Source organism: Lissotriton helveticus, chromosome 10, assembly GCF_964261635.1.
Source record: "Lissotriton helveticus chromosome 10, aLisHel1.1, whole genome shotgun sequence".
Lineage (NCBI taxonomy): Eukaryota > Metazoa > Chordata > Amphibia > Caudata > Salamandridae > Lissotriton > Lissotriton helveticus.
This window is the reverse complement of record NC_136071.1, coordinates 1,208,615,719-1,208,632,293: the sequence shown is the minus strand read 5'-3', so window position 1 is coordinate 1,208,632,293 and position 16,575 is coordinate 1,208,615,719. Positions and strand designations below refer to the sequence as shown.

The 16,575-nt window shown below is 47.4% G+C and overlaps 1 protein-coding gene across 1 annotated transcript in view; it reads right to left on the bottom strand.

Annotated features, from left to right (window-relative positions):
* Positions 1 to 14,697, bottom strand: part of LOC144785699 (uncharacterized) — a 102,193-nt gene extending 87,496 nt beyond the window's left edge. Inside the window, exon 1 of the mRNA XM_078664488.1 lies at positions 14,559 to 14,697. Coding sequence (XP_078520614.1) covers positions 14,559 to 14,607 — 49 coding nt within the window. The 5' untranslated portion in view covers positions 14,608 to 14,697. The remainder of the gene's footprint in view (positions 1 to 14,558) is intronic.
* Positions 14,698 to 16,575: the final 1,878 nt, after the last annotated feature.

The window sequence follows — 16,575 nt, the reverse complement described above, 5'->3', positions numbered from 1 at the left end:
GGGCAGTACTGTGGGGCTGGCAGGTTTCTCTGCCTGAAGAGGTCTGTGGGGCTGGCAGGTTTCTCTGCCTGAAGAGGTCTGTGGGGATGGCAGATTCTGTGCCTGTGGAGGTCTGTGGGACTGGCAGGTTTCTGTACCCTGGGAGGTCAGTGGGACTGGCAGGTTTCTGTGCTTGGGAAGGTCTGTGGGGCTGGCAGGTTTCTGTGCTTGGGGAGGTCTGTGTGGCTGGCAGGTTTCTGTGCACAAGGAGATCTGTGGGACTGGCAGGTTTCTGTGCCCGGGGAGGTCTGTGGGGCCAGCAAGTTTCTGTGCATTGGAAGATCTGTGGGACTGGCTGGATTCTCTGCCCGAGGAGGTCTGTGGGACTGGCAGGTTTCTGTCCCTGGTGAGGTCTGTGGGGCTGGCAGGTTTCTCTGCATGGGGTAGTATGTGGGACTGGCAGGATTATCTGGCTGGGGGAGTTCTGTGGGACTGGCAGGTTTCTGTGCCTGTGAAGGTCTGTGGGACTTGCAGGTTTCTGTGCTTGGGGAGGTCTGTGGGGCTGGCAGGTTTCTGTGCCCAGAGAGGTCTGTTGGGCTGGCAGGTTTCTGTGCCCGGAGAGGTCTGTGGGGCTGGCAGGTTTCTGTGCCTGGGGAGGTCTGTGGGGCTGGCTGGTTTCTCTGCCTGGGGAGGTCTGTGAGGCTGGCAGGTATCTGTGCCCAGAGAGGTCTGTGGGACTGGCCGGTTTCTGTGCCCGGAGAGGTCTGTGGGACTGGATGGTTTCTGTGCCCGGAGAGGTCTGTGGGGCTGGCAGGTTTCTCTGCCTGGAGAGGTCTGTGGGGCTGGCAGGTATCTGTGCCCAGAGAGGTCTGTGGGGCTGGCAGGTTTCTGGGGCAGGATGCTGGATGATCTTGTCACACCCACAGGGTCAGGGATTTGGAACAATTTATGCACCTGAAACATTGATCATTTTACTGCTACTGAGCGGAGTACGATGGCTTCAGGACGGAAAAGTGCACGGAGCGCCTCACAGTTCAAAGGTCGCAAGTGAGGTAGGTTGTGCTGGTGTTAAAAAAAAAGTCCAGAAAGAGAAGAGAGTTACACGCGGTGGTGCCTGTTTCCACAGAAGTCACGTGCAACCTCTGGTAGAACATGCTTCGTAACGTAGAAAGGCTGTAAATGCTATTTTTTTCCTTTCATATCAATGGGGTAGGATTGGTGGCTCTTAGCGACAGCAGTAAACAGAGGGGAAGTCCATGGTATGCAGTGCCATGAGAATTATGCTGCAGGTACTCAATTATGCAGCAGGAAAAGGCAAATTATGCGGTCTAATGCCGCACATTTTGTGATATTTATACTTAATTTTTTGTAATTTTTACACCTTTTAAGACTGTTCTGGCAAACGTTTCACCTCAGTCTCAGTTTAAAAACCAAACAGCAAAGAGTAACTCAAAGGTGGCCTGTCAATTTTAGCGAAGGGCATTCGACTGTGCAGCAATGCATGTTGCTGTATTTTAGTAACTTTTATCTGTTTCAGCTAGAAACCATTTTTTCCTGCAAGCTGCAATTTATGTAGCACCGCTGCCACCACAGCCCCAATCCTCACCCTCTCTGCCCCAACCCTCCCCCACTCCACCCACTCCCACCCTGATGTCCAGTTCAGCTGGACCCGCCCCTTCAGAACTGACATCACTCGGCAACTAGAAATCAACGACAAAAGAAATCGGGTCGGTTTTGGGGGGAAGTGGGTACCACTTTGCCTTGATAAAGTCGGGCGAAACCGGGAAACTTCTCCCAAAGTCACAGACGAAGGTGTAAATTCATAGGTGAAGGGTACATTTTCTTGTGCCCACAAACTTCAATAATAATTTTTGTGTTTTCTGTAAAATACCGCAGAATCAACATTAATTGCAGGTGAAACTTTTGACACGCACTTTTAATCTTTAATGTGCAACATAACCCCCCCCCTCTTTTCCAAACAACCTTCATGTACCAAAGGCGCCTTTCATTTACTAAATGACTTCACTCTAAACTGGAGACCTTACGCACACAAGTGGTCGTCGCAATGAATTTTGGGTGGGGTGCACCTGTCTGCGGGGGGTGGCATAGACTGGGGCAACAGACAGACTCACCTGCGCCGGCCGGTGACGACAGGGCAGACAAGGCTAGCTAGAGAAATAATTAAATTATGGCCAGCAGTTACCATCGCACATTACTTCTCAATTGTCTCCACTCTGGCCTCTAGGATGCCTCCTCGCCTCACCAGTCAGCAATGCGCATGACAATTGGTCACCAGCCCTCCCCCTAAGGGTGAAGAGTAAGACCGCGCAGACGTAACCCTCAGATGGTGAATGAATACAGACGTCAGAGATTCATCAAGAGTCTCAAATGTTCTTGTAAAATTCTGGCAAGAATTTTTTTTTCTTCATTTTATTACAATATATAGTTTATATCGGTCAGTTTACAGTACACCATAAAACACAAAAAAAGAAAAGTCATAAATAACATTACTTAGGACTGTAAAGTGCAAATTGCAAACATTCCACGGCAGACATGGAGAAACTAAGTAAAATTGCTATCAAGAGGACTTAAATACCAGCACTTAAAGTATAGAGCCCAAAATGCATAAAAGCAATAAAAAGATAAAAAGGCAATATCTTAAAATCCAATCATAAAACATTACATTTGTCTAAGGAAGGAGTGTCGACATGCAACCTGCAACAGGGTGGAAACTAATCCTAGTGCATGTAAACACACTAGTTTGAGATTTTTCTATCCCTAGTGTGGATCTCAAATTTCGCCCAATGAAAGGGAAGGCATCAAAGCATGAGGCGTGAATGTGATCTAATGCTAGTGATTATACCAAAAGTCCAAGTGAGTTCTCCTCAGGCAGTTCCCGGGCTCCTAAAACCCAGTCTCAGTGCCACCGATCTAGTGACCCTGCTAGAATGGAGATACTCAGCAGCTGCAAAAACTACTGACTCTTTAGTCTGAGCTCTCAGCAACTTCAAGGCCACCGGACACCGCCTGACGGCCAACTGTCCGCATATGTGCAGGGTCCACCATGACCCAGGTTAGATATACCCTGGACCAAGGAGAACGGAGCGCTGCAGATTCTCATCATCGTTCACTGGGCAGATCATATCCTGGTCTAGACTAGATTTCTCACTTGCACAAAAAGATTTCAAAGGAAGTGTGCCGCGCCTAAATTTAAGGTATAGTAACCGAGCTACTGGGGTCGATATGTAATCAAGATAAAACTCATGCCTGCTATGCAATTTTAGATTAAGAAAATGCCACAGTCAGAAGCCATTTCTACTTCTTCCCACCTCATCGTCCCACATGCGTGCCCAGTGTCCCAGTGTGCCTCCTTCATTGTCCCCCTTGTAAGATCCAAAGGGTGATCTTGATTTTCCAATAATCGTCCATGCCAATATGTGGCACTGCAGCCCTGACAGACATGATCCAGCCAATCTTGGCATTTTGATCTGACTCTATTATCTTATCAAGGATGTCATATGATCCAAGGGCTGGTGTGGTCATCAACTCCTCCAAAACATTAGAGGCCTTAGTTGGGCTTTCTGAATGATAGGTCTCACTCTCAAGTCCCACCTCAAGGGTGGCAGTGGTTTATTCTTGGGAATGTCTTCCAAAGAGTGTAGAAACGCTCTTTCAGCTTTCCCCAGGCATGTTAAGTCTCCAAATCCCCACAATTCTGCTCCATAATGAGCCCTGCCTCCAGCCTGCCTCCAGCCTGGACGCTATAGAGTGCAGGGGATATCTGTTGAGTTAGCGATGCTTGATTTATCCTTTGTATCCCCGATGCATGGTGACACAGGATGAGGCTAGCCTTCTTGATCTGCGAGGACCAATGGATACCGCTAGAGAGTCTAATGCCCAAGTAGTCAAATTCAATCACTCTATCTAGATCTTTTCCCACAAGCTTAATGCTCCCTCTAAAGGTCTTATGCAGATTTTTTGGCAATAAACTTAGCGGCCGAATACTAAGGACGAGAATCCGACCGCCATCGTTGTGAGAAAGGGACGACTGACAGGTAGTCGGTGGTCCCGCCTGCCAAATTAGGATCCAACCACCGTGGAGGCGATCGGAAACATGCCTATATGTATTGAGGCTTGTGCTGCACCTGGAAAAGGGCAACAGCACAAGCCCCAATGCATAGAGGCATGTTTTCAAACATTTCTGTACCCCGTGGCAGGCACCAAGCGGTGCCTGTAACACGATGCTAGGATGTTTTGTGGAGCATCACAGATGCCCCCCCATAGTGGAGGGTCACGGGGGAATGGACCCTGTTAGAGGCTCCAAAAAAGCCTTTCCGTCATTCTTTTCACATCGGAAGAACTGACATGTAATGCCTGGTGGAAAGGTTGACCGTAATCCCCATTGCAGTGCCTGAGAAGGCACCACCTCCATTGTGGGGGATGCGATAGGATCAACCTCCTAACGGGCTCCTTGAGCCTGTCAGAAGCTGTCGATCGGTCCCTGGGCCAATGCAGTCGGACCGACCACATCCTAATGCAGCAATCTGACCGTGGGTAAAGATGAAGGTGGGACCGACACAGGCGGCACTTTGGTGTCGGTCCCACCAACATCATAATCAGCCCCTTCGTTTTACAATTAATTATTACCAACCCCCTCTCTGTTACTGAAAACCACAAACTTATTCATCAGTTTCCGCAAACCCATGGGGAATTCAGACACCAATAGAGTGCCATCTAAGAATAAGAGGAGTGCTATTTTTTGCCCGGCAATTTTCAGAGCATCAGTATCTTCATTCGCCAGGTAGATCCCATATCATTCACAAAGAGGGAAAACAAAGTGTGGTCAAAGGCACAGCCATGTCTTACACCTCTCGATGTTGCTAAATGTTTAGTTAGCTCCCCTAGAGGACCCCAACAAACCTAGCAATAGGTATCCTGGTGCAGCCTCAACAAAACACTTAGGGGTCTAATACATTGTCAGGCGGAAGGTCTCAGAACTGGGACCCACTGACCACAGGTTGGCGGTCCCAACCTCCCCATTAGGATGCAACTGAACACTGTTCTGTCGCATTCTGACATTTCCCTATGGGAGCATGTATAACGGCCATAAACTGACCATAGGTGCCCCCTCAACCCCCAGCCAGAGGACACGCACACAAGAGGACCCTGCTGTTGCCTGCGGGGGTCTGTGGGGGCCCTCCTCCATTTGAAACATTGATTGCCCCAGGTAAGTGGCCATACCCGGGGCTTCGGTGGCTTTGAGTGACCCCCGCTATTTCACTTATAAGCGCCAGGGGCTGGTGGTCCCTAGGGCACTGGCAAGGGCAAGCGAGCCCGTCCACAGCTTATTATATATTTTCCCCGGGGAGGCGGTGGTCCCCAGGGCTGCTGGAGGGCAGTGCAGGCCCTCACACATTTGTAACTTTGATTGCCCCGGGGAGGTGGCGGTCCCCAGGGCTGAAGGTGGGCCCAGTGGGCCCTCCCGCATTCATAATTGAAAGCACCCCGGGGAGGTGGAGGTATCTGAGGCTTTGATAGGCCCAAAGAGGGGGGTCCCGTTTGCCCCCTCCTATATTTAGCATATGCCCCTGGGACCTGGCCCACCAAGGGGTTAGTCTCAAGCAAGCGTGTAAGTACACGCTTGCTTTTTTTGGTATTAGCGGGATTTCGCAGCATTTTGTTTTTAAATGCATTTAGGCTGTGTGGGGTCCCAGGGGGATCCCAACAACACCTTGGTTTGGGGGTGTCAGGGTATTCCTACCATGCCCCCTTTTTTTATTTTCACTTTTTTGGGGGGGACTCGGTGAAGCTGAGTCCCAAGATGGCTGCTAAGACTTCCTGGTTGAAGTGCTGGCAGCCAATCAGAGCTGTGCATTTCCCCACACAAGCTCTGATTGTCTCCCAGCACTTCAACCAAGTCTTTTTTCGTGAAGGTTTCAGGACCAGAGATATCACTATAATTTTCTTCTGAAATTACGGGGAAACTTCTGAATGGATTTGCACCAAATAACAAAAAGCACAACCTGCGTAACAATATCTAACTTTTTTGCTAAATTTGTGTTCTTCCATCAAGCAGTTCGGGCTCTAGGTTTGACAACACGTTCCTACGGGAATTAACATTAAAAAAAAGAACCTGTATTTTGCGCCCCAATTTCTAAGTTGCCACCACACTCACAGTGGTGGAGTGGTGGCGGTCTGGGATGTATGACATTACAACGCATACTTTTACCACACATACGTTTACAACGCGTAGGTGTTGGATAGAAAATTAAACTTATTCCCTATCCTAGAGCGCCCCCCAGCGCAATGCGTTGTAATGGTTTTCGTTGTAATGCCTGCGTTGTAATGGTAGTGCGTGGTAAAAAATGCGTGGTAAAGGTTGTATACCGGCGGTCTGGCCACCGCTGCACCGGCAGTCCGACTGCCCAGTTACAATTTGGGCGGTAGGACCACCATGGTCATGCTACACAACCAAGGATCTAAACCAGGTATCAGAGATCCCTGGTGGTGGCAAAGTGCTCTGAAGGCCCGCCAAGCATATTATGACCTTCTTCACCGACAGCGGTCTCATGACGCCGGTGCGTCACTTTTTCCCATGTTAAAAATGACGCACCGGCGGCGCAAGGCCTTCATAAATCTGCCCCAATGAATTTAAGGTATAACTTTAGCTTTAAAACTTATGTTTGTGCAAGTTAAGTTTGATTTGGATCGAAAGAATATAGTTTTCCTAACTATAACTAAGTTTAAACCTTTGCTTTTTCATTACATTTTAAAAAAGTGTTTGAAATCATAGACTGTAGCTTTGTTGAGTGGAGTGTTATAGAGTACAGTGGAGGACAGTGCAGTGTTGTCCAGTTGAGAAAAATAGAATAATGTAGAATGAAGTGGTGTAGAGTGGAATAGCACAGTGCTGGCTGGTGAGATTTGAAAGTGGTGGGGGCGTAAACTTTCTGTCGGAGTGCACCTTGGAGAGCGAGTGACCCATACACTGTCAGCCAAGGGACACAGTTCCAGTTAAGCATTGCGCTTCCCACAGTAGCAGCCTCTTTCGCTGTGACCAGGGGACTCTGCTAGCACCATCATTGGTGCACACACACTAAAGAGGGGGATACTTGACTCCACTTGTCATGTCCGTTAGAACATCCTTTCTGTCTTGTCTACCCTTTTAAGGTGTTGAATCGCTGGATGTACAGATAGGCCTCCCACAGTGAATGAGGCTGCCCCTATGCGAGAGTCGGCCCTTACCAGCTAAAATGAAGTAAATAAAGGAAGTTGCAAAATTGACTAGAATATACTTTGCAGTAAAGTTCAAAATGAATAACAAAAAGATGAACGTGCCTACTTTCACTGATAGAAGTGAAGTAACTCACCGTACAGGCATCCTGTATACACCAACGCCTGCCCAATACACCCCACCCCGGCCTCCCCCCACCGCCACCCAAACTCGCGAGGTTTCACCAATTTAACAAGATTACTGTGTCAAAAATAAAATAATACGCAACTCGAGCTGACCCTGTTTTGTTCGGAATTGGGAGCGGGCTCTCTTAGACACGTTAGCTGAATAAAAAAAACATTATCACTCGAAGGCTACAGAATGATTACTGTGCTGTACGGGAATATTGTTTTCAAGTGCTTATACTTACAAACTGGTTTAACATTTTGTTTTCAGTGATATACATTTAACTTAAAAGAACGACGTGAAAAGTTTCATTAAAAGTAGCATGATATCACAGAAAAACACTCTTAAAATGAATTCTAAGATAAACAGGTTGTCCCAGAAATGTAAATAATAATAATTAGCCATAACCTGCTGGGGGAAAACTCTGAGTTTATTTGTTGTTCTTCACACACGATCGTCCTTAGGGATTTGCTGATTTCACAGGTTAGCGTTTCTGGCAGGTGTAGTTGAGCGCGTTATTTGCGCTGGGTGTGGGGACACCAGAGACCCGCTAATAAGTGTGCAGAGTGGAAACCCCCTCCCCCTTCTGGGAATTGCGCTCCACACATGTCATAATCGGGTGAAATCAGATTATATGACTGATAACATCGGGTGCGTTCTTCCTGCTCCAATCTGGGTGCGAGCACTTTAATCGTCATGATTGCGCAGAGTGGAATACCAAACCTCAGAGGTCTGTAGTGTCATAGCTGACACTGTTAAGGGTTAACAATGTAAGCCTACACTAAACACCCACCCACCACTGATGTCACGAGGCACGTGACATCAGTCAATAAAAGGAGCCGAGCGCACGTGCTCGTGGCTCACTAACCCACTATACATCTGGTGTCTGTGTCGCAGTTCTTCTACCATGTGGGCCTAGGGCCCCACACTATTACAAGGTCCTAATCTGGGGACCATGACTGTCTGCAGTTACAATATTTCCAGCAGCCAAGCACAGTGGGAGCTGCCCTCCAACCTTTTAAAAAGTCATTCCCTAGTGAAAGTCAACAGTGGAGCATCAGGCAACGGCGTGAACTTTCTACAAGAGAAAGATCTAAGTCTGCAGCCCAGCACGAGAACAGTTCTACAACCGGCCACGAATTGGGTTGAGGAACGCACATTTCGTTCATTAAAGCATATTTGGTGCGCAGTCGCGGCTCGCGCTACAATACTCGCGGAGGGGGCGGGGGGGGGTGGTGTTGGAGTCGCGTGCGGGGCCCAGGGGAGGTTAAAATAAAGCAGCATAATTGTAATTATTAAGCAAACTAAACACTTGACTTACCAGGTCTGCGCCGCCTCTGAGAGTCCTGAGTCCTCTGAGTCCTTGGGGGGCGGGGGTCCGACTTCCGCGTTTGCACCTTGGCAAGTTCCTGCTTACGTTGGACTCAGTCAATCCAGACGCTGCTCCAGCAGCAGCGTCAGGATTTGCTTGAGCAATAGTGGGCATGTTCTGTTTAGGCGGGCTTAAAAAATGTTGCGACCAGCCCGGACATGCGCATTAGGCTGCTCATTTGAAGAGCGGCATGGAACAACCCTCGCTCTTCTAATGAGCATCACCTAGAGCGCATGTCCGGGCTGGTCGCAATTTTTTTAAAGCCCTAAACAGAGCATGCGCACTAATGGTAGTGTGTGCTCCGCCACCGACCTCCTGATACACGTGACATCATCAATCATTCAGACTGACTGACACTTTCAGCAGCTGAACTCGTAGTGTTGCCCCGCCCCCTTCCGAGCTCACTGCCTCGAGCTCCGGCGGCCTGCTGGGATTGAATGTGATTGCATTGTTGTGAGATGAGAGACTGACAGCAACGCTCAGTGGGGGGGAACGCCCATTCTCCCTAATGGACGCACCGCCCCTGGAATAGCATAGAGTAGAGTGGAGTGGTGTAGTGTAGAGCGGAGTAGCATAAAGTAGAGTGGAATAACATAGAGTATAGTGGAGTGGTGTAGTGTAGAGTTGAGCTGGGTAGAATAGAGTGGCATAAAGTGGAGTGGTGTAGAATAAAAAAGCATAGAGTGGAGAGTAATACAGTGGAATATGGTAGAGTGGAGGGACACAGAGTGGAGTGGTTTGGAGTGCGATGGCCTCGAGTGAAGTGACATGGAGTGGAATAGCAAGGACTAGAATGGTGTAGAGTAGAGTGGGTTAGAGTGGATTGGCACAGAGTGAAGTGGCGTAGCGTTGAGTGGCATAGAGTTGGAGGGCGTAGAGTGGAGTGAGGTACAATGGAGTGCCGTATAGTAGAATAAAATAGAGTGGTGTAGAATGGAATAGTATAGAGTGGAGTGGCATAGAGGGGAGTGATATACAGGGAGTGGTGTACAACAAAGTGGCGTACAGTGGAGTGGTGCTGAGCGGAATAGCGTACAGTGGAGTGGCGTACAGTAGAATGGTGTAACATGGAATAGCATAAAGTGGAGTAGCATAGCTTGGAGTGGCCTAAACTAGAAGATCTAAACAACCGTAATGCATTGATCTACTTTGAACTAATATCTCTGATCTTTGGAAGCCTGCTAATTGAACAACTGGACTTTAAGCAGGTCTTGAGAGAGTCTAATCGAAGACTAGATTCCACGACTAGCAGAACAATTCCCACGTTTTCAAATTATGAAAGTGACAGAGCCTCCTATAAGGGTATCCAAACTGGAAATGTTTCCTCTCGCGCCTCTGTAAACCTCATGTGCGTAATCAGGAATGAATGCTAACTCTGTATGGTTTCATTTCTGGATAAACCATTCCTCAAGCATTATGGGATTCATTCTGCGAATTGGCCCATTTGCGACCGCTATTTAGGTTGATGCATGTGCCCCTAAGCTTTATAGAGCAATCAGACCAGGTGGTGGGGTAGACTGCATCTTACGTAACACCCTCGGCGTGAAACAATCTAATACCGTGACTCTTCCCGCTTCTGAATACCAAGTCATCGATGTTACCAGTAACAACAGACTCTTTTGCAAACTTTGTGCGATCTACCATTCCCCTGGAGATAACCTCCCTTTCTTTGAACAAATCATAGACATCATTTCAACCAACACTGATCACAAAGTTACCCAGATCTTCCTGGGAGACTTCAACCTACACCGGAATGGTCTGAATGACCATGCAGTGAACAGCTTCAAAGCCTTTATATCAGACCTCGAGCTGTTCCAATTCTGTGGCACCAATACTCACATCAAAGGGCGAGATCTTGGACTTAATCATTGCAAAAAGGAACAACATTCAACTTGACTCCATTGTCCCCTGTGATTGGTCAGATCATCACTGTATCACCTTCCTCATCACTAAGGTGGTAGGTTAAAAAAAATCCCAACTAAAGAAGCGTAAACAATGGAAGAGAAGTCTGCGGAACGTAAACCTTAATGATCTTACTGCCTTCAGTAACAACTTCCTGACCCCCCCATGGGGACATGACAGACGTCAAGACTCTCACTGATCATTACAACACTTACATTTTGAACATTCTTAACTCCTTACAACAAAAAATCATTTCCACCAAAGACTCTAAACCTTGATTCAAGGACAGCTTTAATGCAAAAAGACACAACCTGAGACTAACAGTTAGAGGTTGGAGGTCCTCGCCCTCCATTGATCACCTAAAAAACCTACAATTGGTGAGGAATATCTACAATAAATGAGTTAGAAGTTTGGAAGCTAATTTCTTCAGAACCCAACTGTATTTGACCAAAAATAGTCCTAAAAAACGTTTTGAACTTGTCAAACAGCAATCGATCAATCATCCCATTCCTGGTTGCAATGGGTCGAACATTCTTCCAAAATGCAACGCTTTTGCTTTCTTCTTCCATAGCAAAATGAAAAAAATTGAGGCTGAGCTGCAGACAGCGAGGATGCTCCTTCTGATCCCCCTCACACCAATCCACCCCTTTATCGTTAGTTGAGTCTGGGGTTTGCTCAGGGCAGTCCCGCAAAAACAATGTTTCTGGGCACCCAATGAAAGTGACCTTTACAAATTTCTTACAACATTTAAACCCTCTGATCATCTGATCACTCCATAGATCCGTTACCTCTGAATATCTTCAGGTAGATCGAATCTGCTTTACACCCAATCTCTATAGAGAGAGTTACTGCCTCGCTTCTCCAAGGCACTATCCCTGACTGCCTACATGTAGGGCAGGTAACCCCCACCCTAAAAAATCCTAATGCGGATGGTCCAAGCCTTAACAATTTCAGGCCTGTCTCCTGCCTTCTCACCCTGGCGAAGCTCCTAGAGACATGTGCACAGGTCCAACTTTGCAACTATATCGATCGATTCCAACTTCTACACCAATTCCATTCTGGCTTCAATCAAGGCCACAGCACCGAATCATTGCTCACATAGTTCTAAAAATGCTGGATAAAAATGAAGCCTGCCTTCTCATCCTCCTTGACATATCTTCTACGTTTGATACTGTTGAACGTGGCAGTTTACTAGATTTACTTGGACAGAGGATGGGGCTGTCAGCGTCCGTACCGAGCTGGCTCACTTCATTCCTCCACAACAGATCCCAAAGAGTTGAGCTGAATCAATCCCTTTCCTTTGCAACATGAGGGGTACCACAAGGGTCCTCTCTGTCACATGCTCTCTTCAACCTTTTCATGGAGCCTTCAGCTGAATCCTTGAAAGCCTCCGACATTCAATATCACATGTACGCAGATGACACACTACTGTATTTCAAAATCTTCTCCCCAGATGACATCAGGTTACTTAACACAACTCTACAAAATACTCAAAACTTGCAAATGCATAACCATCGAAAACTAAACGTTATCACAACAGATTTCCTCCTCTTCGTCCCAAACAACCACAAACCTATGATTGATTTAAGGATGAAACATATAACAGCCCTCAACTGCTCTCCTCACAATATTGATTCTGCAAAATCTCTGTCGATAACATTAGTCATGCATTCGAACATGCGGGCGTTCATCAGTGCTGCCATCAAAGGAGGGGACGACCAAATGAACATTCTAAGGAAATTAAAACATGTCTTCCCTCATGACGACTTCAAATCAGTGGTCTAAGCCTTAGTAATTCCAAGATTGGATGTGGAAGTTCAACTCTTTGTGGTCTTCCTAGCTGCCAGAACCACATCTAGTCCATAAAAAGAAAACTTGCAGCAGCCTTCTCAGGTATTGTCCCAAAAATGTGAATTCCCTTCCACCTGCAATCAGACCGACCCCTTCTACTGCATCTGTCAAATCGTTTTTTATGAACAAATTGCCACCCTAAGTGCATTACCCTGGATTCCTGTTCCTTCCATATTTACATTATTCTCATTGTTGAATTTCTGTAATGAGGATATGTTCCACAAATTATGTTTTCACGGTTGTTCATCTTTGTATCACGTGTTACTTACTTTGTGCCGCCTGTAAAGCGTTTGATACCCGATCGGGTCTTGTTCGCGCTATATAAAACTTTATAAATAAATTTTAAAATTTTTTTAAAAATCTTCACACCACAACCTATACCCCTGCCAAATTTCATTTGAATCCAACTGCCCGTTTGCCTGCTGATGAAGAAAGGATGGAAGCCCCCTCTACCATCTCTTGGGGGTCCCCCACCCCAGCTTCAAACACAACTTACAAGGAGAACCTCCAGCACCCAGGAAAGCGCCTGCAGCCTGAGCCCTGTCCCGCGGGCTCCTGCCTCCAGACCACCCCAGCCATGTTTTACCATCTGAAGACCTCCACCTTGAGCAATCCCTCCTCCCTCAAGTCACAGGTCCCTCAAGACCGGGCTCTTCGGCTAAACAGACTTAACAAAAGGTGGCAATCAGGACCAGGTGCTATGATCAGTGCTTAGCAAACTACAAGCGTGCAGGCAAGTGCTCCATAAAACAAGTTTTTTCATATTCGGACGGACAATATTTATATTAACACTAAATATTAATTTAAATAACAATAACAGTAACGCTAATAATGATATTAATAAAAACGAATAATTATATTTCCAAAAGAAATTACTACTTTGTAAAATAACACACACGAAACGTCACTCACTGAGTGACAGTGCGTTGCAAATGGAGGGTGAATGCATTTATTTTCAAATATAACATTTTTGAGAAGATCACCATATATCGGCCCCAAAGCCCAAGAGAAAGAATTCTGCAAAGCTCTGGAGTCGGAGCATTCACACATATCTAACTGTGAGGATGAGCTGACCAGAACCCACCTGGGCTGGACCCGGGCAGACCCACCTGTGAGGGTGAGCTGACCAGAACCCACCTGGGCTGGACCCTAGCAGACCCACCTGTGAGGGTGAGCTGACCAGAACCCACACAGGCTGGACCCAGGCAGACCTGTGAGGGTGAGCTGACCAGAACCCACCTGGGTGGACCCGGGCAGACCTACCTGTGAGGATGAGCTGACCAGAACCCACCTGGGTGGACCTGACCAGACCCACCTGTGAGAGTGAGCTGACCAGAACCCACCTGGGCTGGACCCAGGCAGACCTGTGAGTGTGAGCTGACCAGAACCCACCTGGACTGGACCCGGGCAGACCTGTGAGGGTGAGCTGTCCAGAACCCACCTGGACGGGACCCGGGCAGACCTGTGAGGGTGAGCTGACCAGAACCCACCTGGGTGGACCTGACCAGACCCACCTGTGAGAGTGAGCTGACCAGAACCCACCTGGGCTGGACCCGGGCAGACCCACCTGTGAGGGTGAGCTGACCAGAACCCACCTGGGCTGGGGCTGGACCCTGGCAGACCCACCTGTGAGGGTGAGCTGACCAGAACCCACCTGGGCAAGACCCGGGCATACTCACCTGTGAGGGGGAGCTGACCAGAACCCACCTGGGTGGAACCGGGCAGACCCACCTGTGAGAGTGAGCTGACCAGAACCCACCTGGGCAAGACCCGGGCATACTCACCTGTGAGGGGGAGCTGACCAGAACCCACCTGGACGGGACCCGGGCAGACCCACCTGTGAGGGTGAGCTGACCAGAACCCACCTGGGCTGGACCCAGGCAGACCCACCTGTGAGGATCAGCTGACCAGAACCCACCTGGACTGGGGCTGGACTCTGGCAGACCCACCTGTGAGGGTGAGCTGACCAGAACCCACCTGGGCAAGACCCGGGCAGACTCACCTGTGAGGACGAGCTGACCAGAACCCACCTGGGCTGGACCCAGTCAGTCCTACCTGTGAGGATGAGCTGGCCCCAGAGGCTGGTGACACGTTGTCGCTCCATTCTGCTTGCAAGAGGACTGCATCAGGAGCAGACTTTGCATCCAGAGCTGCCCGCAAACACAGGAAGTGTGACCCAGCCACAGGAAGGAAGCCATTCAAGGGCTGCCTGCTATGTGCTCTTATGGTTTCACGTCAGAGCTTAGGTCTGACACTGCGGTCCCCTGTGATGCTAAAGCCGCCTCTTCTACAGATCCACCCTCACCTCTTCCTCACCTCTTCTAGTAATGCTACGATTACTGCAAACACATTACCTTGTGCCCTGCGTATTCCAAGCATTAGAAAACAGCTGATTATAGTGTGAGATGAACGTGTGGTTTCACCATTATGAGATAAATCAAATTTACGATATTTACTTATAATGTATTTATACTTAAAATATATTTGTTTACAAAACGACAAAAGCAAAAAGGAAGCCAACATACAGTTAACAATTGAGTTTAGTTATGTAAAAGGTATCAGTGAGGCCACATTTCGTTTTTTGTACACACGTTGCTTCACTTTCTTTACCATGAGAGTTGATTTTTAGATCGCCGAGCACACGATAATATCAACATACATCATCGTATTCATGTGAAGTAGATAAATAACATAATCTCATCAATTCTTGTTTTTCTTGTATTCTTTAATTTGTTCTTAAAGCTCTGGTCTTTAGCCAACACGTGTTTCGTCGTCAAAGGTATGAAACCGCGACTTCCTCAGGGCTTTTTGTTTAGTAGGTTGTGACTTTCTTTAATCCGGTTTTACTTCCATCCGGTGTCCCGTTAGTTCTATAAATAAGGTAAAGTTCCCACGGTTCAGACAGCACAACTAATGTTGTCTCCGTTCGTAATTAAGGGGCTCATTACGAAGGCGGATGGAATTGAGTCCGTCCGCCATCGTCACTGTAATTGGGACCGTCCGCCTATATGGTGGCGGTCCCAACCATGGAATTACAATGTGACCGCCATGGTGGCGGTCGCATTAGACATGTTTACCATTGTGGTGGGTGGTGCATGCTGCAGCACCCGCCACAATGGTAAACATGAAGGTCTTGCATTTCCGTGCACTACGTTGCAGGCACCATGCAGTGCCTGCCACTTAGTGCATGGAAATGTAAGGGGTTACCATGGGTACCCCCAGTGCACCCACACCTCCCCCAAATACATGGGAGGCCCATAACGGGCCCATGAAGTCAATCTCCCAGCCCGCCTGTGAATGGCGGTTGAACCACCATCCACCGCTGGCAGAGATGAAGCATCCTAATATGGCGGACGCTGCCTGCTAGACACCGCCACCATTCTGGGAATGCTTACCGGGTCCGCATTGCCGGTGGCAGACCCGTGGTGGACAGAATTCCCATCCGCCAGCAAACCGCCTTCCATCATAATATGGCAGGTGGAGAATGGCTGCAATTTGGCAGTGAATCCGCCACCGGCAGGCTGCCAGTGGCGGATTCACTGCAATCGTTGATTTAACAAGATATTGTCATTCAATTTTAAAAAGAATTCAATTAACCTAATATCTGGCCTAATTTTGTTAAATATTATGGTTTAGCAGTCTTTATGGTCAGAGACTCCGCATGTTCTCAAAACATCAATTTTATGGATTCATACTATGACTCAAAAAACTAAATTTCACTTGACTAAGGCCATTATTGAAATTGGTTGTGTATCTTATATCGAATAGTTATTAGGACCTCACACTTACTTTAAAAATTGCCTATCGATTCCTTTGGCAATATAGAGAAGGCGATAGCTTTAAAAAAACACAGGAAAGATGTATCCTAAAAAAATATATATTAAATGAAACCTATACCAACAGCAAATATTAGAAAACACCGAAAATACATTTATCTAAAAATATTATTCAAATGTCCAAAAAACAGACAGTTGTCTTATTAAAAAGTATATTGTAGTGTGGCCCCTAATGTGTTAACACAGGACTACTCAGTCCAAACTCACCAAATATTGTAAATATATTGTGAAAAGCT